This window comes from Ostrinia nubilalis, chromosome 3 (genome assembly GCF_963855985.1).
Source record: "Ostrinia nubilalis chromosome 3, ilOstNubi1.1, whole genome shotgun sequence".
Classification (NCBI taxonomy): Eukaryota; Metazoa; Arthropoda; class Insecta; order Lepidoptera; family Crambidae; genus Ostrinia; species Ostrinia nubilalis.
This window is the reverse complement of record NC_087090.1, coordinates 3059662-3086975: the sequence shown is the minus strand read 5'-3', so window position 1 is coordinate 3086975 and position 27314 is coordinate 3059662. Positions and strand designations below refer to the sequence as shown.

At 38.3% G+C, this 27314-nt stretch overlaps 1 protein-coding gene across 2 annotated transcripts in view; it reads right to left on the bottom strand.

Moving 5' to 3' along the window:
• Positions 1-27314, bottom strand: part of LOC135087597 (protein spire) — a 225192-nt gene that overhangs the window by 97424 nt on the left and 100454 nt on the right. For both annotated transcript variants that reach the window (XM_063982323.1, XM_063982324.1), the window contains exon 3: positions 16844-16970. In XM_063982323.1, the coding sequence (XP_063838393.1) occupies positions 16844-16970 (127 nt within the window). The remainder of the gene's footprint in view (positions 1-16843; positions 16971-27314) is intronic.

Here is a 27314-nt window from a genome sequence, read left to right as displayed (position 1 = left end):
GCTAATTTTTTAAGGAGTATGTCATTGTCGACTAGGTCGAAAGCTTTTTTGAAGTCAAAATAAGCGGCATCTACCTGCACCCCACTATCAACTGCTGGCACTATGTCCGCCATATAAGCGAGAAGGTTGGAAGTGGTGCTGCGCGCCGCTCGGAAACCATGCTGTGCGTCCGTCAGCTGCGAGCTCACCTGCGCGTATACGCTCTTATGTATGGCCGACTCCAACACCTTCGCCGGCGTGGATAGCACAGCCACGGGCCTGTACCCCTCCACACTACTCGACACTCGCCCCTTCGGAACCGGGACCACTCGTGTCACCTTCCATCGTTCTGGGAACACCGCGGATCCTAAACATAAGTTAAATATATGTAGTAGGGGCGCGGCCAACACTGCTCGACAGTCCCGGAACACGAAGGGGGGAATGCCGTCCGGCCCCGAGGAAGTCTTCGGTTTGAGTCGGCGCAGCGCGTCCACCACCTCTTCGAGCTCGAGACGGTCGAGGTGCACACGTGCGGCCGCGTTGCCGCCGCCCGCCTGCACCACGCTCGCACTCACATCCAGCTGTGGCTTTTCTGTGCTATATACCGACTGAAAATACCTAGCGAATTCCCTGGCGCAATTTTCTGCACTTAAGACTGACCCATCCTTCACGATACACCGCGGACTTCTACTAACTCTTGTGTCTTTTATGTAATTCCAAAAGGCTTTAGGTTCCTTCAATACGCGATTTTGGACCCGGTGATTATATTGTTTACGAGCCAGTTTTAACATGTTTTTAACATTAGCCCTACACCCCGAAAAAGCCCGGTAGTCCTCATCCAACCTACTCGACTTGTACTTTTTGTGAAGCTCTGCCTTTACCTTAATATTGTGAATAATGTCACCAGTGTACCAGGCCGGATATGTAAACTTTGACGAATCCTTGTTTTGTTTTTTCTGCGGGACACAATTCCTAACTATTGAGTTGATTGTACCGTAGAAATAATCTAAGCTCGCCTCTAAATCTAAATTAATCATGGGAGTCCAATCTATACCTGCAATAGCCGAATATAACACCGGAAAATCGGCCTTATGAAAGTTCCAACGCGCCGGAGTGCACTGCTTGTCGGCGCCGGGGCCGCTGCGCGGGGGCCGGTCGGCGGCCGAGCCCGGCGCGGGCCGCCGCGCAAGCTGCGCGCGCACGCAGAGCGCCGGGTGCCACTGGTCGAGGCGCACGAGCGGCGTAGCCGCGCTCACGCACACGTTCTCGTCGTCCCACTTACTCAAAACTAAATCCAAACAACGGCCCATATGATTTTCGACTTGGTTGCTCTGAGTGAATCCACAATACGTCAAAAAATATTCAAAATAATTATTCACAGCCACAGAACCTGAATACAAATTAAAATCACCTAAAACTAATACTGCACTATAATTATTACAATACTGTTCTATGATCCCAAACATTCTCATGTAATCAGTTTCAGTACTATTTGGCGGAATATAAATTACACAACATAAAAACATAAATCTTTGTCTTAAATAAACAGTTGCACTGACTAGTTCGAACACCTGATCGTCCAAGATGACGTCACCGGGTATCGCCGCCCGTCTAAGTTCAAAACGCGGTGTGGCCACTAAACACGCGCCTCCTTGCTTCCGACCGTCCGCGCGATCACATCGTATTATAGTGTATCCGGGGGGTACTAGTTCGGCATCTTTAATTGAGTCATTGCATCCAGTTTCTGTGATGGCAAACAAATCTGCTTCCGATAGTAACACCCCCTCGAAGAAGTCGTCTAATTTGGTACGAAGTCCCCTCACATTTTGATAATAAATCTCGACATTAGATGTGTTATGAGCTACTGGATTTATTGGTTGTCTTACGAAACCACACCCATTCGCAGAATTCCATATTACGTGGCCATTTTTCTGGTTGACATAATAAATCATATTGACTCTCTGGGACTCCTATAATAAAGGACGAGTAATCTCTTTCGGTTTTATGCTTTATTTTATCCACCTTTATAGCCATATCTTGACCACCTATTATGTTCCTCACATGTTTTTCCACATTTTCTGTCGTAGTTTCCTTCTTAAGCCTCCAGATATGTAAGAATTTTTTCCTCTCGGTACCTTGAATTTCCAAAGTAGCAACGTTATCTCCTCTTCTTACTTGACTACTTGGGTACCTACTTTTTCTAGTAACTGTTGTCCATTTTACGTTCCTTTCTCTTTCCTCACTATCCTGTTTATCTATCTGTTCGTTATTATTATTTTCCGCTTGCTGTTCGACATTAAGTAAGGTCTCCGGTTTTGTGGCCACACACTGAGACGACGTAATCGTAACAGTGGCAGCGCTGTTATTATGGTTCTGTTTCGCCTGCCTTTGACTGCGTTTTGTCACATTAGCAAATGACTCTGGTTCTGATGATCTTTTTGGTTTTACCTCCTCCTTTTCGATTCTTAAGTGTGTCTCTAAGCGTTCATTTACGATTCTTAGTTCATGGACGGTAGTTTCTAATTCATCTACCTTATTAGCCTTTTCTTGGACTACCGTCAACATGTTTCGTAGTTTTTGTAACTCAGTTTCGGTAGCTATAAACCTCTTTTTGAGACTTTCATATTCTTCTGTTTGCTCCTCTAACTTCATCCTCATTTCTAAACGAAACTCTCTTATCTCCTCCAGTATTTTCTTCTCGTTTTTTTTTATTTACAGTCTACCGCCACCGCCACCGCGAGCGGACGTGCGCAGAGAGAACGGAGCGGTATAAATATTAAAAAGTGTAGTTAGTACGCTAAATAAAGATGTGTACTAAGTGCAATGGATGTGATTCCGTGATTTACGATATATCCTATATGGAGTGTTCACGGGAAAACTGCAAGAAACTGTATCATTTAAAGTGCCTTGCAATTACGGAAAAAGCATTTGAAGCTTTTACTCAAGAATATCAAGATAATTGGCTGTGCCCAGAATGTGTGAGAAATATACCAAAATGTGGAAATTCCGACACCCCGGTTCGTGGACAGGCAGCAACAGCAATGAATAAAACGTTTACTCCCAGCGGCTTTGTTAACACTCAGCGGGGAGGACGGAGCCGTGAAAACGACTTACAAACCAAGGACGACGAGAAGAAAATACTGGAGGAGATAAGAGATTTTATTTATTGAGAAAGGCTATATACCATCACGCTACAAGTAATAGCTGCAGAGCAAAAATTAAAAATGTTGCGAAAACGGGTTTTCACAGCTAGTATTAGATAAAGCTTCATATGACTACGCGCTTTTACATCATTACTTGTATAGAGTGCAACAAAAAGAACTCCCGTTTAATGTACGCAAATTATGCACACACGTATGTTGATCACCCCAGTGCAGACAGTAAACAATAGCATAGCACACGCAGCGGTCGCGCCCATTGTTCACCTGTCGATCCGACCGACTGACCCGTATCCAGCATCGATCATCGATACTCTTGATTCACTCGATTCAACTCGATTCCATCGCCCACGACCGAACGAATGGCTAACGGAACCCGACCGTGAACTTGGGATCATGATCGAAGCGAACCCTTTCAATTCAACAGTGGAACGATTATAAACGTGCAGTCTGTGGCCCACTTTCAGTGAGCGTTTTGGGAATTGTCTGGGTCCGTAGTGCGCTTGGGTCAACAATTTCATTTATTTCAAGTTAATTTGAATGAATATATTATACAAAACAAGACGAATTACTGAGAAAGTGAAAACAGAATCGGAATGTATAAAATCACATTTATTAGAAATCAAATTACACAGTAGGAAATACCTACTTAATAGAGGAAAACCAGAGTTTTATGCCCTTTCGTTCTGTTCATACTTGTAACGGGCGCGGCTTCTTTTATTTTTGTGTCTGTCTCTTGTTGATTGGCATAAAATTACTATCCATGTAAAACGGTACACTTTCCGGTGGGGACGATTAAAAGGCCATAAATCTATCGCCCCCCCACGCCTAGGAAGCTGGGAGGAAACTGTAAACACGTTGTAGAAATTACTAGACTATAAACCGAGTCTCAGCGCGATTCAAGAGCAAAAACTGTCTAGGAAAAGCAGAAAATATGACAAGTTAATTTAGATTGAGTGTCACTGCGACTTCGTTGGAAAGGGTGGTGAGAGACAGTGAGGGACAGGCGGAACGAAACGTCTCATTGTGTGCAATGGGAGCCGGACTGCCGCTGAGGTCTCTGATAAAAGATAAAAGTGAATTAAGCCTTAACACTCTAGCAACAAAACTTAAACGCGAATCGCACCGCGAGCTAAGCTGACGGTTGACAATTTGACAAGCTAGCAAGTTAGCTTAATTCGCGCTAAGGCTTACGCTTTAGACGCTTTGTAGAAAGCAAAATCATCATAGGACCGCTAACAAACTACTGATGAAACCTTTATGCAACTACTGAAAGTGAATTGAATATTATGAACGCGCTAAGTGCAACACAATAAACTTTAGTTGAAAAGCAATCGCAATGCAAAATGGAAACTTTATGGTGATTAAATGTAAAATCATGCGGAGTGGTAACAAGTTTTTATTGAATATAGCTATAACTTTACATATACGTTTATCATCTTAGCGATATACATTAAAATTCATTTATTCGCTAATTTTGCAATAAAGTTTCTAGTAAATCGCAAGATCTCAGGACGGAATGTTTAAGAAGTTTCGTACCTCTTTAACTAACTAGAAATCAATCGTCAGGATGGTATATGATACAGAAGGAGATTTAGTAAAACGCAAGTTTGTTTTCGTGGGAACTATAATTTGGTAGGTAGGTAACTGACCTAGTCATCGTCACTCCACTTATCTGCCCATCTCCCTAATTTCACAGGTAAAAGGTAAAAGTTCCGATCATTTCGGAGCTTGCCCTGGAATGCGGTGGGAATTTATGTAAATAAGGAAGCTTCCCTCCATTGTTGTTGTAGAGACGACAGCACATCAAACTATAGATTTTTGTTGCAAACTCGCCTCTATTGCAACTGCTTAAAACCCCAGTGTTCAGCTTAACTGCCACCGTACTTTTAATTGCGGCCATTTTACCATAGCAATTTACACACTATTACTCTATCTTTCGGTTTAATGGGAGGTTATCTTTTAACTATTACATGTTATCATGACTAGATCGGAATGGAAACAATGTACTTCCAACAAGATGCCAAATGTAGGAAACTGTTTGTTAACACTTTAACTGTGTATAAGTTAGGGGTCATCCATAAAGTACGTCACACGTAAAGAGGGGGGGAGGGGGTCGACAAAGTGTGACATGGTGTGACAAGGGGTGGGAGGGGTCCTAAGTTTCGTGACATCACATTTCAATTGTTTCAAATATTCGATATAATGTGGATTTCATAAAAAAAAGTACTTAATTTAAATGGAAATAAAACTAATTTCGGAACTACTGTTAATTTAATAATCTTTCGATGTGAAATTGCAAAACATGTGACGTCACACTAGGGAGGGGGGGGTCTCAGAAATGTGACCACCTGTGACAAGGACGGAGGGGGGCTCAAAAAATCATGAAATTCGTGTGACGTACTTTATGGATGGCCCCTTATGAACAAAATTTTTATCCATAATGAGACTTTTGTGCTTATTTAGATGAGAAAGACAAACTGTTCTACATTTAAATAAGATTCCATTGTAGATCTCTGGTCTACTAAATCTATTCCTATCTTATTACAGAATACAGTTCAAACAGTTACATCTCATCAAAAGAATATCATTACTCCACTTACTTGCATAATTCTCAGGCAACAATCACGCTTGACCGGCTGCGCGGTGTCATAGAATACGCACAATACTGTAATTACTGGCAAAACACAATTAACCCCGACCCGGATTCGAACCTCACAATGAAACAAGAATACGCACCGGTACAGGTGTAGAAAGTTCCCATGCTTCTCCCGAGCATGTTCGAGCACTAATAACGTATATTATGTTAACCATTAAGTTGGAATACATGGCGCACATGAGCCATGGTGAACGATTCGAGGTCGGTCGGAGTATGTAATAGATTCATTATGGTTCGGCCGACATCGGGAATGAGCACAGGTAACCCTGATACACCATAATATAACAATAACATCTACTTCTGCTCACAACGAACTACTTTATTATTTGTTTATTAAAGAATACATAATCAAATATCTACTTCAAATTGAAATAAAAACAGGTAATAGATAAACATATTAAAGTACAAATAGCAATGATGAGCCATGAACTTGCAAATCTATGTACCTACCTAATAAATCCATAATATTCGACTACATCATGCTGTAGACTTTGCTCTGTATGATAATGACGAAGATTATCATGAACATGACAATATTTAGGTACCTACCGATAATTGTTTGCCCTTTTCACATTATAATATTTTCAGTTGATAACATTTTAATTTATTTCAAGTGCTTGTGCAATACTAATACTAAAAACTGTATTACGTTATATTCATATATGAAACTAAATCTTCCCCTTTTACGCGACTGCTGCACAACGCAAAGAAGAGTAATGTGTTTATTGTTTATAACTAGATAACTAGCTGGATACAAACGTTTGGAATCCGATCTAAAGTTGTCATATGCAAGATTAATTCTGCGACAAATCAACGAGGGTGATGCTACCAATTTCTTAGGTTTTTTAGGTACTAAGGATGCCCAATTACTGGTCATTAATCCTCACTTCGAAGATCATTGCCCGAATTCTCCCCGAACAAGAGCATATCCCTCTGGATCATCGAAGATCAATGCCCGGCGAATCCCCATCGATCAGAGAGGCCAGTGTCCCCACTTAGGAGTAATTGCGGGATGGCCAAGTTCGCAGCTGTTAAAACTTGAACGATGCGCGAGATCAATTGAAAGATGATAGTGTTTAGATAGAACTTTAAAGGACTCCTACAGAAACTAATAGATAGATTGAGCAGCACCTATATGAACTTAAATCCACACTTCCACTCTTCAGGCGACTAGAAGAACTACGAACTACACAAACTACGAAGAATAAGGAATCTTAAGACAATTCAGCTTACACAATGACTTTCAGGAATTCCCAATGTCAATTGTCAATGACCGTTTGGTGTAGTGGTTCAGAACGGACTACTATGCCGAGAGGTCCCGGGTTCGATTCCCGGCCGGGCAGAAATTGAAGTGATGAATTTTAATTTCTGTGACGGGTCTGGGTGTTACTATGTATAATATGTATGTATTTAAATAAAAACAAAAAAAAGTATATAAGTAGTATATCCGTTAAGCTAGCACCCATAACACAAGCATATTAATTGCTTACTTTGGGGCTAGATGGCGCTGTGTGAGATTGTCCAAAGATATTTATTTATTTATTATTATTATTTATTTAATGACATAGATTTCCATGGATAAGGGCCAATAAGCTTAAGGAGGTTTAGTTTTACATAAGCAATGATTTTCAGGGATTCCCTGTCAATGACATAGATTTCCATGGATATTAAATTTAACCGGAGCCACCGTTAAAACCAGGGGAGTACTGTTTTCAAAAATACTGTTTACTTATAGGCGTAAATAGTTAAAATATTAATTTAACATTTCAAAATAATTAGTGTTGCAATCTGTTGGAGGTTATGTTTTTGTGGTTTTCAATCAATTAACATTGCTTTGTCACTTTCTTTATGGGAAGTAAATTGCAATCAAACAGTACAACAAAACACTCCACAAACCTCACGAAAGTGAGATTCTTCACAATTCATTACGATTCGGCTCTGTTGTGCCTCTCTTTACTTGACAATAAGTGGAAGTAAAGTTGAAGATAACAACACCTTGGCCGCAGACAAACTTACTCAACACACTCAACAATATACCTTTTGACACCTCACACATCTTTTGTTTGTTTGATTGTGTAAATTGTTAATAGTAAAATGTAGTTTTAATCCTTGTTGAAAGCTAAAAATATTACCCGCAGAAAAAAAAAAAGAGTAAAGTATTCAATATTGCTTATTTGACTAATAATAATTATAAAAAGGATTTCATGAGAGTTAAATGATGTGGAATTAGATTAGAAATAAAGTTTAAAAATTCAAATAATAACTTATAACTCGTACCCCCTATTTTGCATAAATATCCGCTATACACTTCCTTTGGATAATTTCAGACAAAAACCACATTCAACATGCTCACACGCAGAGCAGCGGCACAAGCCATTGAGCTGAAACTTAGGCGGGCACTCGAGGAACTGAAACAGAGTCAAGAAAGCTGTAACCAACTCATTAGGGAAAGAGAGGAGAGCGAGGAGGAAATTACTTATACAATAAGAAAGAATACAGAACTAAAACAAGAATTGGCAGAACTGCATGTCCGTCTCCAGGAGGTAACCGAGCACCGTGATGAACTACTGCATACAATCAGTACCTTCGACCAGTGCAGCAATATCTTTGAGCAGACCTTGATGCGCAACAATGAGTTAGAAGCTGAACTGAGGGACGCCAATAAGACCATACTGCACTTCGAAGAGGAACGAAAGCAGCAGGAGTTCACACACACTCTGAACTTATACGAAGAGCTAATTGGGAGTCCTGGTGGACGTGCAGTGCTACCAGACTTAAATGTATCTTGCGACACTAAATCATTTGAGAACGTTAGTCGGCCATTGACTTTTTCTAGTAGAAATAAATTAAAAAAGTATGTTAAAATTAATAGGTTTATTTCTAAAACAAAAAAATTAATAAAAGGGCAAGAACAGTTTCACAAAAGTATTCTGTTAAGGAAAAAGAATCTAGATTTGGTTGACAGTCTAGAGATTTACCACAGTAAACTAGTAGAGAGTAGGTCCACTCATAACTTGGACGTTGAAAGGTTGCAGGCTGAAATCACAAACTTGCATGACTCGCTTGCATCCATAACAGCTAAATATAATTCAGCCAGGGAACAAATTAACGAACATATCCTGGCAGCAAACAATCTCTTAGATCTAGGCAATCCTACTACGGATTTTAAATCTCTGCCAAACATAACAATGCAAAGTCAGCAACAAACTGATGGCGGCTTGCGGCCTTCGATGTCTTCAAAAACGGGACTGTTGAATGTACATAAATCAAGCAATGTAGTGTTGTTCTCAGATAGGCTAGGAGTTGGTTATGGCCCCATATTAAATAAAAAATTAGATTGTAAAATAATAAATAACTGTATGCCAGACGCATCTTATTGTCAATTAATGAATGGCATAAAAAATAGTAAACAATTACACAGTAATTCTATTTTAATTATAATGTTAGGAAACAGTCAGAATATAAATAGGAAAAATATTCTACATAATTTTTCCATGCTGGCCAGCCTTAATATTCATAAAATAATTATGTGTGCCCTGCCATACTGTAAAAATGGCTCCTCTGAAACTAATGAAAGTATTCACTTACTGAATACTTTATTATTTAATTTGACTGTTCGTCATAGCGACAAATTTGTCTATTTTGACACTAATAAATTTATTAATAATAAGTTCATAATGACAGGCAGCTCTTTACACCTGCCTCAAAGCATAAAATTAAAACTTGCTACATTGTTAGCTTATAATATTAACTGTGTTATTAACACAAAGCAAGTAAATTCCACTTTTGATATTATTAGTAGAAATACTAATACTAATATTTCTGTGACGACCTCTGATTTAAACTGAGAGGGACGACAACAGACAGGTCTATTAAAGGATTTAATATTGTTCATCAAAATTTACAAGGCCTGGCTGGCAAAGAATTAGAACTAGAATTGTTTTTAAAAAAATACGATGTTCATGTATTATGTTTAACCGAACATTGGCTTAAAAATTATGAATTGATGTTTCATATAGGAAATTATAAAGTTTGTAGTTCGTTCACCAGGGAGTCTGCTATTAGAGGGGGGTCACTCATATTATTAAATAATCAATTTAAATACAAGGAAAGAAAAGACATTGTCTCACTCTCAGTCGAACGAACTATAGAACTTGCGTGTGCAGAGCTAGAGCAGTATATAATTGTAAGTGTGTACAAGCCCCCATCTGCAAATTACCAATTATTCGAATCCACTATGGAGGAGGTCTTAAAAAAGGTATTTAAATCAAATAAGAGAGTAGTTGTATGTGGAGATTTTAATATAGATTTATTAGATAATACTCAATATAAAATAAGATTCTTAAACCTTTTTAAATCTTTTAATTTATCACATCTTTTCAATGAGCCTACTAGAATCACTCCAACATCAGCTACTTGCTTAGATAACATTTTTTGTAACTGTGATATTCAAAGTAAATCAATAATTAATTGCCTTAGTTCAGATCATAGTGGACAATTGGCCACATTTGAACACCATCATGTCCCTAGTACAGTGGATGTTGTTTGTAGGCCAATAACAACTAACCGAATTGACAAATTTAAGAAAAATATTTGTGATGGTATTAATAAACTTATATTAGATGACAATAATGTCGATCAAATTTATGAGGATCTATTCAGTGTTGTGAGTGAGGAATTCAAAACCACATTCCCACAGAAAAAGATCCGAATAAATTCTGTTAAATGTAAATTTGATGACTGGGCTACAACTGGCATTCACAAGAGTAGAAATAAAATGTATGAATTATATAGTCTTAAAGCCGATACGCAAGATCTGAGTGTTATAGAATATGTTAAAAATTACTCAAAAATATTTAAAAAGGTTTGTTTGGCTGCTAAATCAAATCATCTACGAAACATGATTTTAAATTCTAATAATAAAGCTAAGGCTACGTGGAACATAATAAATAAACAAACATGTAAAAATAAATCTAAGGATAACACTTTTTCACTGAAAATCGGAAACGAAATTATAAATTCCGATACAGAAGTTGCAACCACATTTGAGACATTCTTCTCCAATATTGCGTCTGAAACAACTAAAGAACTGAATTCATCACCAGTTCTTGCAGAGTCTCTTTTAAAATCTAATGTCACCGAGTGCCAGTGTCTGCTCCAGTTCAGGCATATAGATTGTAATACAATAATTAAAACCTTTAGAGAATTAAATATGAAAAAAACTGAGGACCTTTGGGGAATCTCCGTCAGTATAATTGGAACAATTATTGACACCATAGCTCCTCACCTTGCATTCATTTTTAATACATGTATTGATCAAGGTTGCTTTCCTAGCTTAATGAAGTTAAGTAAAATAATTCCATTGTTCAAGGCTGGTGACAAATGTGACCCCTCTAACTTTCGACCGATTTCTATTCTACCAGTACTTAGCAAAATTTTCGAGAAAATTATTTTCCACCAACTTCTATCTCACTTCATTTTTAACAAATTATTACACAATAAGCAATTTGGTTTTACGAAAGGTAGAAGTACTACTGACGCTGGGGTAGCACTATTGAAACACGTCTTTGATGCTTGGGAGAGTAAAAAGGACGCTGTTGGTATTTTCTGTGATCTTTCAAAAGCGTTTGATTGTGTAGACCACCAAACCTTACTAAACAAATTGCGACATTATGGTGTTTCGAATAAGTCACTTGATCTGCTGAACTCGTATCTCACAGGCAGAAAACAAAAAGTTTGTATTAACGGAACTGAGTCTTCTGGAGCACCTCTTACTATGGGTGTGCCGCAGGGATCAATATTGGGACCTTTGCTATTTCTTATTTACATTAATGACCTTCCTTACTTTGTAAAAGATCTGTGTGATATTGTGTTATTTGCTGATGACACATCTCTCATTTTCAAAGTTGATAGAGGTAAAGTAAATTTTGACGATATTAATAACACACTCTCACAGGTTCTACATTGGTTCACTGTTAACAACTTATTGTTAAATGCAAACAAAACTAAGTGCATTAAATTTACCTTACCTAATGTGAGGCAGGTTTCCACGCAATTAATGGTGAAGAATGAACCATTAAATAGCATAAATTCCACAACATTCCTGGGAATCACTTTAGATGCTAAACTTCAATGGGGTCCTCATATTGAAACTTTGTCAAAAAGGCTCAGTTCGGCTGCTTTTGCAGTGAGAAAGATAAGGCAATTAACTGACATTGAAACGGCAAGGCTAGTATATTTTAGCTATTTTCATAGTATAATGTCATACGGCATATTGTTGTAGGGCTCAGCCGCGGACATTGAAACTGTGTTTGTTCTGCAGAAGAGAGCAGTGCGGGCCATTTATAACCTTGGACCCCGATTTTCCTTGAAAGATTTTTTTAAGGAAATAAACATACTGACAGTAGCTTCACAGTTCATTTATGAAAACCTTTTATATGTCCGCAAAAATATAGAGCAATTCACGAAAAAGAGCGATTTGCATAACTTTAATACAAGAAACAAAAATAAACTTGCCGTTCCAAATTTCAGATTGCATAAGATTGGTAATTCATTTATGGGAAAATGTACTAAATTCTTTAATAAATTACCACAAACTGTTGTAGAACTACCCATTCATAAATTCAAAGCACATATTAAAAGTACCTTAATGAAAAAGGGCTACTATAAAGTCGATGATTATTTAAAAGATAAAAATGTTTGGGATACGTTACTGCCTAGCTCGCATAAATATTTATAACTTTGTACATTTTAAAGCATGTAAACCTTTGAAAAAGAGGCTGACAATAGTGACTGAGTTTCTTGCGCTGCTTCTTTTCAGCACTGGCCCATTTATTGTCCTGAAGCAGTGGTAGGGTTAATACTGGGACGTGTAAAAGTGCTTTTTTTAAGCCTATTTACAGAAATAAATGAGTTTTAATGAGTTTTTAAAGATAAGGGGATATAATTTAATTGCACATTCAACTAATGACAGATAATGCAGAGCATAACAAAGGCACGTGATCAAGATAACGATGCATCAAGCGAGTTGTTTAGTTTAAAGTTAAACTCTCGGAAAACGTGAATCTCTGTGAGAAACCAACGTGCACGCATTTATTATCATGTAAGATATGAGTATTTATTTGGTTCATGCACAACATTGTTTTAGTAATTTCTCAGTGGCGAAGGAACTTGACGACAAAAAGATGCGGTTACGGAAAGGTTCGTTCGTTCGTTTCAGCCAAATGACGTCTACTACTGGACAAAGACCTCGCCCAAGGATTTCCACAACGAACGGTCCTCTGTCGCCCGCATCCAGGCACCTCCCGCGACCCTCACCAGATCGTCAGTCCACCTAGTAATCGAATAAAATGTATAAACTTTAATTAAAGAAGCCTTACTACAATTAAAATACTATTATCAAATTAGGTATCAAATTAAATGTTATATAAATGTGTATAGAGCTGTAGTTAAAATGATATCCAAATAACTTCTATGATCATCTAACGGGTTTCGATGAAACCACTCTGATACCACGCACGACGATCGATCAACAACCCAGCGTGATACAAATAACATTTCAATTACTTACGTTATGCCCAAAACGCGTCTTCAATTAGATTTGGTGGCTCTAAACCAAATCAAATCGATAAAAATAGAAAAGTTATGCGTATTTTATCATAATTACATGGATTACTTGGAAATCTTTGAATAAAAAGCTATTTTATCGAGTTTATAACCAAATAATTTAAACGGTCCAGCGAGAAAGCGGGAGATTGGTCGTAAAAATTCATGAAGAAGTTAAAAAGCCTTTTGAAGTATAGAAATTACTTTTTTCATCAATTTTACATTGAAAACAAACAATACATAGTATGAAGGACAAACATTGTTCTTTAAATAGACAAGATATTGTAATTATGAATTTCAACAGAAAACTGACAATAACGAGGAATAATGCCCGTTTTCACCATCAATCACTAATTTTTAAAGTGACTCCTATAAAAACAAACTTCCTGTTATGTGTTACCAGAGGCGTCACTTAAAAATTAGGGATTGATGGTGAAAACGGGCATAAGACTAATATTATTGATTTTATGAAGCGTAAAACTTAACCGCGATAAATATAGAGATGGTGTAGAATTTAAAACTGGCATTCTCGTGAAAGTGAAATAGTTATTTAAACACCATCTCGATTACAAGCGCAACAAAGTATTATTTGTAACGAGAGGACACAAAGGTCAAGCACAATAGAGACTAGCTAAGTAAGTCCTCATTAAGAGTGTACAATTACAATGGATACTAAATGCTGAGCTTAGATTGATCGTAAGAAATATATTTATTTTTCATAGAGCTAACGCAGAGTACGTTAAATTACTTAACGTAGTAGGTATATGTTTACCTTATAGATCTGAGTCCCTTGGGGGATGCCTTTGACCAGCAGTGGACGTCATTCGGCTGAAGAAACGAACGAAATCTGAGTCCAGTTTGGATGCAGTCTAGTCCACTTGTAGTTTATCTCAATTGATTTAACACGCATGAATCAATCTAATTAGGTAAAATCTAGGTAGACACTTAAGCAAAGAAACGCATTTCGTTAGATAAGACTGGTTAAAAACAGAATTTTGCCCGTAACTGAGATCAAACATTACGTTATTATCACTGTAATGTAAAGCACCATAAGGTATAACATGTTTAAGTCCTATTTGCGTGGTGAGTTGTCGCCGGTTACTGTTTTGTGTGCATCGCGTATTTCACCCGGCGACGTGACACAACAAAAAGGTCAATGGGGTGAAAGTTCAGATCAGCCACTGGAGAAAACTAAATTGCACTTAGCCCACAGCCAACGAAAATTGAGTAACACCATTATAGACTTAAGTAACGCACAAATAAAGGTTTTGTTAAATTAATAAGATCTTGTGAAGCTTTATAAGCTTCCAACAGCATTTAAATTAATCAAGACTCATCTTTCTTACGACACATTCCGTCAGGCTCTTTCAATACTGCTATGTCTAGGGAGTATAAAAGGAGCTAGTCTAAGTAGATCCATACAGGGTGATTCGTGACAGTTTGTGTGTCTAGGAAGTATACCCAGATTCTCCGTAACCTTCGTTCGTTCGTTTCAGCCAAATGACGTCCAATGCTGGACAAAGGCCTCCCCAAGGTTTTTCACAATGAACGGTCCTGCGCTGACCGCATCCAGGCTCCTCGAGCGACCTTTACCAGATCATCGGTCCACCTAGTAGGAGGCCTCTCCGTAACCTACCATGGGGAAACAAAGGCTGTAGGGCTAATCTTTAACTATGCTAGTTGAGATAGAGCCTACTGAAACTACATCTATTGTGTTACGGGTTAGTTGACTTACAAGTTCAGGCTCCATTGTGATCGCCATAGTATCATTCGAATTGCATAAGATATTAGAATTCACTTTCAACTGTAACATTTTGATTGTGGATCTTTGCAGATGTCTATGCTTTTTGATTGATCGAAATATACGTAACCGTGGTTCACAGAGGTTTAACTTTTTAATGTTCGTTTCCCTTTACTTTCATTTCACATTCCTGATCGAAGTTTATTAAAGCAATTTGAATAAGGAAAAGGTCTGACATACAGTGACGGTTTTGATAATATCATTATCACTTCGTTTTTAAATTGGATATGAAAGTAAACACCTAACGACATTCACACGCGATGATAAAAATCATTAAGGATTGAGCGTCATGTTACCTTCAAAAAGTTGTGATATAACTATAAAATTCTCACAAAATAGCCCAGAACAGTTCTTTTACAAAATATAGTAGGTTCTTTGCAGTTTAAAAGAATGAAACTGTCATCTTATATCAAGAAAATAGAAGGGGACTAATCTAGTCTTTTATTTTCATCATCAAAACTACGACTGTAACAACAATTATTAGCAGCTATTTATTTTTCAAACTAAGACAATGTCGCTTCAAAACGAGTAATCGAACTCATGACAGTTAGATTTGTGACATGAAACACAAGTATTGTGCTAGATAATCACCATCTTCTGCAGTTAATGAGCCCACAATATTACTAATAATAATAACAGCAGCAAATATCTAGAGATTAAAATCGTACTCAACAGTCATAAGTCTGTCATTCACATAATATCTATGACGTCAATGCACAAATCCCCGTATAACACTCAATCCATTCAAGCATCCGTCGAACGCAAATTCTAATCACCGATAAGTTCAGTATTTCAAGATAATATTATTTATATGAATGACGATCAATGCCACTGCGCCATACCAGTACTTTTTTTTTTTTTTTTTTTATGTGATAGGAGGCAAACGAGCAGACGGATCACCTGATGGTAAGCAATTGCCGTCGCCCATGTACACCCGCAACATCAGTGAAGTCACAAGTGCGCTGCCAACCTTTTAAATCCCATTCCCCCCCAATTGGGCCTCCGGTATCCTCACTCACTCGGCGAAACACAGCGCAAGCGCTGCTTCACGCCGGTTTTTTGTGAGGCCGTGGTATCACTCCGGTCGAGCCGGCCCATTCATGCCGAAGCGTGGCTCTCCCACGGATAAAACTACTTACTACGTACTTAGCTAAAATTTCTTACCTACTCTTTCAAGTACGGATTAATGACATGTTGAGGTAAGAAAATCAGGAGTCGGTGAATTGCACAGTTCTAGTTCTCAGTTAGACGAAGATGCAATATTTTTTGGTCTGGTAGGATAGATTTTTGAGTCAGTAGCAGACTAGTGTTAGCATTAATTATATGGCCAGTTAATCGTCATTTTTATGAGCTACCTGTGATAGATCGACCGTACTCGTTGTTTAGAGACTACGTTCATCATCATCATTTCAGCCACAGGACGTCCACTGCTAACATAAGCCTCCTCCAATGACTTCCACATCGCACGGTTGGTAGCGGCCTGCATCCAGCGCCCTCCTGCTACCTTTATCAGGTCGTCGGTCCACCTTGTGGGTGAAAGTCCCACGCTACGTTCGCGGACTACGTTCAGCAATGGCTTATTGCGTGTAGTGACGGATGCAAACTTTAATCCTAAGTGGTGAATAAGTGAAATGCTCTTACCGGCGACATCACACGCCGTCATCTCGGTGATGAGCCCCTCGAGGTCGGGCGAGATGAGCCGCTCCTCGTCCTCGGCGTGCTGGTAGTCCAGCGCATGGTAGATCACCAGCGCCAGGTTCACCACCAACTGGAACAATGACAAATGAGATTAGTGGAAAAATCAACAAGTTACTGCACAAAGTTACTGTGTCTTGCTTGACAGATTGACTGACAGTCAGGGACGTGAGTGATCTTACAAGTTTTCAGGTTTTCTATAACCATTCTCAAACCAGCTTTTTCCAAATCTATAATTCATCATCACAGCAGCTCTATAGCATCATACTTAAATTGCCCCGATCCAAATTATAAACGTATGCAAAATTTCAACAGCTTAGAAGAAATTAGGTCTTAAAACGCTTGTAAAATCTTGTCTACATTATTATTATATTGAATCGTTTTAAAACACCGCACTTACAAAAGACTAGTTCTCTGCATATCCAGAAGCATTTATGACAACGCATTATTTATGCATAACAAATGTATTTGTGAAACCGTTCAGTACCAGAAATAGTTGGTGTCGAAACCCCGTGTTCCTCAAGATTGAACGAGGAAGCATGTGGAGTTGTAAATGCTGATAGTTTATTACTAAACTGAATAGTCAAGCAGTAGCGAGGTGCCGTCGACGAAATAAATATCAAATACTATAATAGCTACTGTTACTAGATCTACTCTTGCGTAACATGACGCACCTTTGTGTGGCCTAAAACAAATACGGTAGCGGGCACAGAGTTTTCTTATTTAGGAACTCTAGCTCCGTCATTGATTAGTTAGGAACCTTAAATAGAAAGACACGGGTCTTACGAGACATTTATTAATGAGTTACATTATGTTACATTAGTTAGGAACCTTATAAAAATATTATAGATGGATTTTCTAGAAAGACGTACGTACGACCTACGTTTGAGTATTTATTCTCGTAGAAAACCATTATACAGCTTGAACCTATTACCCTTTTGTCGAGTCGTCAAACTGCTGGCAGCTGCCATTCAACTTACAGCAAATGGGTATTTAATAAACCATTGGGTCTGAAGTAATTTCTAACATTATTCGAATATTATAACCTCGATCGATCCCCTTTTCTTTGAAAAAGCAAAAGTGAGCATATACAGGACTTTCTTATAGATGTCATCTTAAAATAAGATTCAAATACGGGTAGTATACTACCCACACTTCAAAAATGTTATCCTAATCCTAGAGAAGTTTCCACACTGGAGAATCTCTCTGACCACACACTGAAGCATCCAGCATGACTATCAGAGGCACGAGCCGTAACGCCACCTATTGTCCGTTGCCCAACGCGGCCCGAATGCTGGCACTCCTGCGCACACTCCATTAAGCGTTTGGAAAGAAGATTAATGGGAGGATGGCATGCTGACGGTATTGCACCAGTTTCTAGGGTGCGAAGATATTATCGAATTCCTTTAACGGCTGGAACCGTTTAATAATCTTGGCTAATCTTTGCAAGAACTGCGTAAATACAGCTTCAACTTTCTATTATAACCCAATTATGTTATTAGTAATTAGCATTTGTGCAATGATCTGGTGAAGGTCGCGGGAGGTGCCTGGATACGGGTTGCGCAGTACCTTCAGGAGGACCAGGAGGCCTTTGTCCAACAGTGGACATCATATAGCTGAAACGACGACTTTGGCAATAGTGTAGAGTTGCGGGATGAAATTAACATACATCATCTGCACGTTACGTATTTAGCCGAACACAACAAAAGAGAAATTGTTTGTCTACGCTTTTTAAACAACAATATTGCTGCTCATCTCCATGATGTAACTAGTCCAAATCTTTACGAAACAATGCCCATAAAAATAAGATCACCATAACTTAAACGGTAATAGGTATGAGATGGCCATTATTTCAGCCAATCGCCGAATATCGGGCATCTGTTATCGGGCATTGTATGCAAATCACGTGCAATATGGTGTTGCACTGGGTTGCGTAAGCGCACGCGAGCGAGACGGCAACAACAACAGCGTCCACGCACAATGTAAGTCCTTTGACCTAGTGACGTGACTAGATGCAAATTTTTAGTAAGTGATCGCTGATCGTACTGTGAGAATTTCTACAAGAAAAGGAAAATACGGTGGAGGTATAAATAAGTGTAAAGGCAAAGAAATATAACAATTTATTTTTCTTTTACTTAACTTTAAACACCATTAAATCACTTTCTCTATTACCGTGACGTCATGTTCACGTCCTTTTTAATATCTGCATTTACGTAATAATAAACTACTCGTATAATTTACTGTGTGATAGTTCAATATCACTACTGACACATAAGATATAAATAGCTTAACACCGTGACCTTTTCAAGGCAAGAGTAGATAAGCACTTATTGTGCAGGAATTACTTTTAAAATCAGCTAAGATTGCGATCACTTAGATGATCATTTGTTTCATTTTTTGAAACAATCTAATCGATATCGATGATTACCATTACACATCTCTAAACTACTAAGACCTCCAGACGAGGGTTACAATTCGCAATATTAGTAGATAGAATCTAACGTCGCAGGATGCAAGTTCTTAACCTTTTAAACAGGCAAACAAGAAGAATGATATCCGACCATTCAGTGCTAATGAGGCAATGTAATGCACACATTAACACCATAAAATGACCTTGTTAAAGCTAGTAATAGGAAATTAAAAAGAAGCATTTTAATTGGATTCTAGTTCAGATAACACTGATGCACTGTAACTAATCTTCTTATAACTGCTTACTACGAGTATAAATTAAATGCAAATTGAATATTATCAAGTGCATCATCAACGATCACTGTCGGCAATGAACCAAAGCGATGCATCAACATTTTCAAAGCGTTCATCATACACCAACATACATCAACTTTGGTCGACGGCCTCACGCCGACAAAACATGTACTTTCGAGCTCATATCCTCAATAACTTATTACTAGGCGAAATCAATTATGCGAGCTCAAACATTCCGGCATCCCATCATGAGAACCGCCATACGATTTATCTATGGGCTGAGCCACGCCAAGCTAAGTAACTTTTTGTATGTCGTTTGAGAGACATGACGCTAATGCAGGTAAAAACATTCGAGTGTGTGCACCGACGTGGTATAAAATATCTGCATATCAATCAAGTGACCGTGGGAATGCATTATGCAAAAATGACCTGGCAGGCCATAGTTTAAATGTAGATAGCAGACCACAATGCTACTTGCAAAGTTATATCGTGTATTGTTGCGCTTGATATAACACCACCCACTCATCAATCAATTAACTCAACTGTGGGCTTGTTAATTACCGCAAATTAAATATTAGCGGTTTTTCATTATGGTGAGCCCATTTTTTAAGGAAACTCTTAGTTTTAAGGGTAGAGTCTTAAACACATATCGGAAAAGCCTTCGGCTGACGACAGTGGAATCCTCCTGCCTTATGCCTATAAGTAACTGTCATATCATTTATGAGTATCACTCAACATGTTGAAGCAATATACTATGACGTCAAGGATATACTTTTGTCTTTCAAATGTTGTACGCAAGAGGGCGTTACGTCGTGGCCTTTGCATGGGGTGAGCAATACTTTTGAAACAATATAGAGTAGGTATTGTAGAGTCGTGTATTTCATAGTTGATACCATAGATCTGGTAGAACTGCATACGTTTTGTTTTTGAAATGTTCTTTGGTATTAATGGGTCTGTTTATTTTCTACCGCTTTCGAAAAATGTTTCACAAACTTCCTCAACACATTGGATGTTGTATAGGATATGTCCATTAAACGTAAATCCAGTGAAAGTAGAAATGCCATGTTACTTTTAGTATGCTTCTTATTTTGGGTAATTATTTATTTTACTGCTGCGTTAATTTGGATAGAGAACCAAAATATTTATGGACACTAAAAATTATAGAAATAGTGACCTTTCGAAAGTGCAAAATTATACTTGACTTGAATGAAATTAAAATAAAACATAAACACATCATGTGTGTGTTACACATGTATAGAAAGGATCAGATCTGTTTCTCTGAATGATTTGAGTTAGAAGTTAGATTATATTATTATCTTATTTATTTTATGTCTATCCTGTCCATTTATTTCTTTTTACAGGAACAGTTTCCAACATAACCTACTTCAAACTTTTGTTGCAAAATAACTTCTATTACAATTGCATAAAGCATGTGTAGCTTGTTATCCCACCGTCCACACATCTAAAACAGGAACCCCGTCATTCGATAAATTACCAGCTTCTAGTTATAACTGTTATTATGATGACATACGAGTAAACCCGGCTCCATGATTTACTAAGCTATTGGCGAGATGTGCATGCACAGTCAGTTTACACTTCAGAATTTCGCTTGCCTCTGTCTCTTTCGTACCTTTTGAGATTAATGAATAAGAAGTTGTAATACTTTGAGTACAACAGAGAGTACCAACCCACATAAAACTATAAACTCTTTCAAAGAAGCTATATTCTATATTCAAGAAATGTAGAAAACACTGTTTAAGATTAGTTTAACTTCGAATGAATGTTCTTCTGATTAATTTCGTTGCGGGTCCAATGATAGTTTAACCCGCTGACAAAATTGACCTTTACTGGTTGAGTTTTTATTGGCGTAGATCCTGGATATGCAGGAGTTGCAGCGCTGGGAACTAGAGGTGAGAATAGTCCCGAAACTCTTTCAGAGATCTTAAAAAAGCTAAAAAGTTACACATAAATAAACCTCATTTGCCTAAATTAAATACATACATTGTGTTCACCACATTAACTTGTTTTACCAAAAAAACTTTAAACGATTAATTAAACAAAGATTTGCCTACCAATTTTTAAGCTTTTCCCATTCAACTAATAAGTCCCAATCATCGATATGTTACGGTCAAAGTGATAAATGTGAAAATTATGAATAATCGCCGGTTATTATGAATAATTACCGCATGATTTGGTTAATGTGATTAATATGAGGTCATTTATGTGTGTATAAAACTAAATAGGCGGCTTAGGGGTGGCCCAAGGGCCACCCCCGCCGCACCTTAACCTATTTTTCACTTTAAATCAAAACATTATGTTATAGGCATCATGGAAAAGTAATATTAGTTATGCAAGAAACATTCCAAACTCATTATGCCAAATTATATTAATATATGATAGCAAAACGTTCAAAAGTTTGGCTGTACACGAGCACGTACACAAGATGTTGTTCTCTTTTAAGAAATTTGTTAGTACTAAGGTTGAATTATTAAATAATCACTGTTAAATGTGATTAATTTATCACTTTTACCGCGACTGTCGGTAATTATTCATAATAACCGGTTATTATTAATAATTTTCAATTTATCACATTAACCGTAACAGATATTTTAGAGAGACAACGCTAAGTAATGCTACTAGCTCGCTAACTACATACGTTCACGTAAATGTTTGTTCGATTCGCGGTGCTAACCGTGTCAATGGGCAATATGATTGACTCCATAAGTGGGTCATACGCGAGGTGTATTTGCCATGCCTCCTCACTCCGCTCAACAAGTTCGGGGTCAAAGGTTGTTTGGTTTGACGTTTTTGTTTGCATTTTTGCGGGGAAAGTATTATTGTGGTCTAGAACTCTAGATCTTGCGATAATTCCGAAGAATACATACTTTATTTTTATAATTTTATATTTGTTCTTAGATGATACTGAGGGCTAGAGATTATTTTTAGCGTTTACCTATACCTACTACACATAAAAACATCCGTGTTGGTAGCGAAATAACTTGTTCTTCAAAAGGATACTTAACCCTTATAAATTAACAAAATACCTTATACCTGCGTCCAAATAACTAATCAGAATAAATTAGCAATGATTTTATACCTTTATACCTACTTACCTAAACTGGTTCAACATTAACGAGATTTATAGAGATGTCAATTAAAAGCCATTCATCGTGTTTTTCTTGAAAAATGTGGATTAAGTGCTGATGAATATGAATAAGCTCCAAATAACAAAGTAATTCAATAAAAATAATCTTTGAATGTTTAAGATAAACAGATGCTAATCGAACCGGTCAGTTCTGTCTAAACATCATAATATCTTGGAAATCCCGTGGTAGACTTTATCACGTTTAGATTTTTTCGCGTTTTCTTTTGCGTGGGTGCAAAATTATACCTACCACTATGAGCAGTCTTTAGTTTTATTTCGAGATAGGAGAAGAGAGTACCTAGTTTACAGATGACAACCCACTGATTTTCATTGCCAAAAAGCCCTTTTCGCATGAACGCAACTTTGCAACTGCTTTTATGAGACTGTCAAGTAATTAGGCTAGCGTTTGTGATTCTCAGACCCCAAGTGGCAATCTAGGTAATAATACAGAAAAAATCACAAATTTTGATGGATATTTCGTAAAACCTATCAATAAGGTTTTTCATATTAAAGTTTTATATTCTGGCCTCATTCCCTTTCCAAACTATGGATCAAACCGTGAGAAATTGACAGTGTTTCTTATTGTCTCAAATCGGGCACGACCCAGCTCTCTAGGGTCAATCGCAGGACTGCTCCCAATATGGCCCAGAGAAAGTGCGGGTCAAACGCTGTGCCCCGCACCAGTTTCGAGGCAGGTGTGGACTTAGCATTTAGGAGAAATATCGACCAGGAATTAATTATAAGCCGTGTTGCTACGTTTATGGAGGCGTGATTAATTTTACGGGATCTATTGACATTTGTTAGGGCACTATCTACCAGTGCCTTCTACCTATAAATACCAACAATTGCAGGGTGTGGACTAGAAAGGAAAAGAAGGTGGGTTCAGTACACCAAACTCTATGGCGGTTATCACACTGCGCCGCGCTCCGCCGCGGAGCGCGTGATTTCATATAAAAAATCCCGCGCGCAAACGCGTTGTCAGTGTGAAGTGCCGCGCGTGTTTTCTATACAAACTGAGGTACTTGCATACAATTATTAAATCTGTCGTCCCGCGGCCGCGTACCGCGGCGGAGCGCGGCGCAGTGTGATAACCGCCTATCTTAGTTAATTAAAGTAAAGCAGGTATTCAAATTAGCACAATCTTATTAATCATAATCGTACCTACTCTCTATGACACGCTGTTTACACAAAAACCTGGCACAAAATCTACTATTCCAACCATAAGTTTAATACATCTTTAAGAGTTTAGTACCAACAGCAAGAACCGTTTATGAAAATTCACACGTTGCTTCACACGGGCGCTTAACTTAATTTCCTGTACTGATAAAAAGGTAGGTTAACAACATGCGTTATCTTGCTAAGTGTTCCCTTGTTTTGCCTGACTAGACCGTGTTTGGTACTTCCGATGTTGTCGGAAGGAAGGCCTGGTGACGTGGCCATGGGAATAAAGTTAGCTAGAACAACCTAAGGTTAGAATTATCAACTGCATAAACCGCATAGATAGTCAAGTACTTGAAACTTGGTAAGTGCCTATTCAGATGTGATAAGAATTTTAAATGATACTTCATAGAATGAGCGTAATGAAATATAGCAAAGTTCACAACCGTATAATAAGCAACGCTCCAATCCTATCATTCCAATCAACTGCGAAAACGGTAGATTGATAGATAATGCCTAACCTATTCAGCGTTAAGCCATCTGTACAATCTCATTCGTGCAATGAAGTATAAAACTGAATAAAAGCTTCTAATAAAACGAATTTACTCCTATCTAATCAAAGGCCGTCTCTGATCGAATAAAAAAGTTATTACCACAGCTGTTCTCATTCACAGGACTTCAGCATCTCCTAGAAAATCAAGTTCTAATTATTTCCTTGACCTGATAAAAACCACAACCATGTTGAACCCACTCCGACGCACCCGGTGCGTTCCCAATTCGGCTAATGCAATAGCGCGACCCGACTACTGGCGTTAATTTATTTGATTTGTCGCCTGTCCACAGTGATTATTGTCCACTCAATACAGCGTGCGTGTAAACAAATACCATAAAGAATATTGTACTGCCCAGTGATAGTTGTTTCCAAATCTTTTTGCATAAAAAATATACCTACGCATAATAAAAGCTTAATACAGTAAAGAATAAAGGAGCTTTTAAAGTCCTCTGTCGACTTGGCCCACTTTTCCACGGTCCAAGTGGCCAGATTTACTTATTACCAGTACCTACATAATAATACATTGAAAATAAAATATGTATAACACTGAAATATGAAATCATCGGAACCAAACATGAAGTTGATAAAGCCATTCTGTTCTCACGCACGTTTTAGTTATATTAGGTAGTATATTATTAGTATTATCCTATGTTCTATTTAGCAAATCAGAAAGGTCTTGAGATAAAAAGGTTAGCAAACACGAATCGCTATCGCAGGCTTAATGGTATCCATTTATCGACATCTGATATCAAGCACGCTGTATGTGCGTCCGACAAATGGTCTAATTGAGTTGCCCTTTACAGGGCTCGAACACGTGCCAAAACATTTTAATGTAAACCGAAAGGGTACTTTGGTAATAAGTGCACATTATGGTCAATAAATTGGTCATCTAATTAATGGTTAATAACGAATTATTTCAAATTATTCGCTTTAGAATTAAACCAGATACCTACGTCATTAAGAAATTATTAACAACTAGCGGCCGCCCGCGATTTCGTACGCGTGGATCCCGTTTTACCCCACTAGGGGTGGAGTTTCGTATAATCCTTTCTTAGCGGATGCCTACGATATACTATCTACCTGCATGCCAAATTTCAGCCCGATCCGTCCAGTGGTTTGGGCTGTGCGTTGATAGATCACTATGTCAGTCAGTCAGTCAGTCAGTCAGTCAGTCAGACGTAATGTCAATCAAATAGCATAAATACAACTAGTAATCTAAATAATACATTACAGATCATAGAAACTAATTTATATTTTTGCGCTTCTTTCTCGTATTCATTATAAGCAGAGGCTTAATTACCTTATAATCGCTTCTACTTTTCTTCTCCATTGTGATGCAAATGGCATGTTTAAGCTAATTTGCAAGTTAACTAACCAAGTTCGAAACAGAAGCATCTTTCTAGATGCGAGTTAGGCCAGTAGAATTAGATTTTAAATCGGAAATAATTCCTACAAAAGATTTTATTGCTTTAATGGCTTCATTGGTTGCCCATTAAGACTCTCCTAGGTTTTCGACTTCGACGGAGTTGTGCTTAAGTGGTGGGGGCCCCCGAAAGGGGCGCTTTTTCGGTTTTCCGGTTATACTGCGTAAAGGACTTACCCTATCGAAAAGTGGTCTTCCTGACGGTTGAAGGACATTTAATTCTGCATTAAATAAGACCAAATTCATATGTTTTGGACAAACCGTTCTCGTGCAAATGTTCGGCAAAGTAGAAAATATGTGTATAATTAATAACCCTCTCCACGTCCAATAGCTCGTCACCCGTAGGCTCCCAAGCCTTGTAAAGGGTCGCCTTAACCAGCGTATCCCTGTCAAGGCTCACGAGTTGGATTCGCTTATCCTTGTTCGTCCCAGCCGTTCCTTAACTGCGGTTGCTGCACCTCTCCCTGGCACTCTCCTGAACGACTCTGTGTTACCTAATGTGGCTGCCCCTCTTCCTTGTACCCTCCTGTACGATTGCATTGCTTAGCCATATGCCTGGTCTAAGGTTCGCCGCCAAAAATCAACAGCAACAAGTTCATATTAAAACGCTGAAGACTTTTTTGTTTGATTGTTTGAACGCGCTAATCTCAGGAATCACTAGTTTGATTTAAATAATTATTTTTGTGTTGAATAGCTCATAAATTGAGGAAGGCTATAGGATATATAAATCACTCTACGACTAATAGAGGTGAAGCAGTAAAGAAAAATATTGCAAGCATGAAAATAGTATTTAAACTATTTTCACGCGTACGAAGTTGATTTTGTGGCGTCGAACCTTGGACCAGGCATATGGCTAAGCAATGCAATCGTACAGGAGGGTACAAGGAAGAGAGGCAGCCACATTAGGTAACACAGAGTCGTTCAGGAGAGTGCCAGGGAGAGGTGCAGCAACCGCAGTTAAGGAACGGCTGGGACGAACAAGGATAGGCGCATCCAGCTCGTAAGCCTTGATTGGGTTACACTAGTTGAGGCACTCCTTTTCAAGACTTGGAAGCCTGCGGGTAACGAGCCATTGGACGTGGAGAGGGTCATTAATTATACACATATTTTCTACTTTGCCGAACATTTGCACGAGAACGGTTTGTCCAAAACATATGAATTTGGTCTTATTTAATGCAGAATTAAATGCCCTTTAACCGTCAGGAAGACCACTTTTCGATAGGGTAAGTCCTTTACGCGGTATAACCGGAAAACCGAAAAAGCGCCCCTTTCGGGGGCCCCCACCACTTAAGCACAACTCCGTCGAAGTCGAAAACCTAGGAGAGTCTTTATGGGCAACTAATGAAGCCATTAAAGCACTAAAATCTTTAATAGGAATTATTTCCGCCACTGTGGTCTAGTGGTAAGACCACCTGCTTCAGACGCAGAGGTCCCG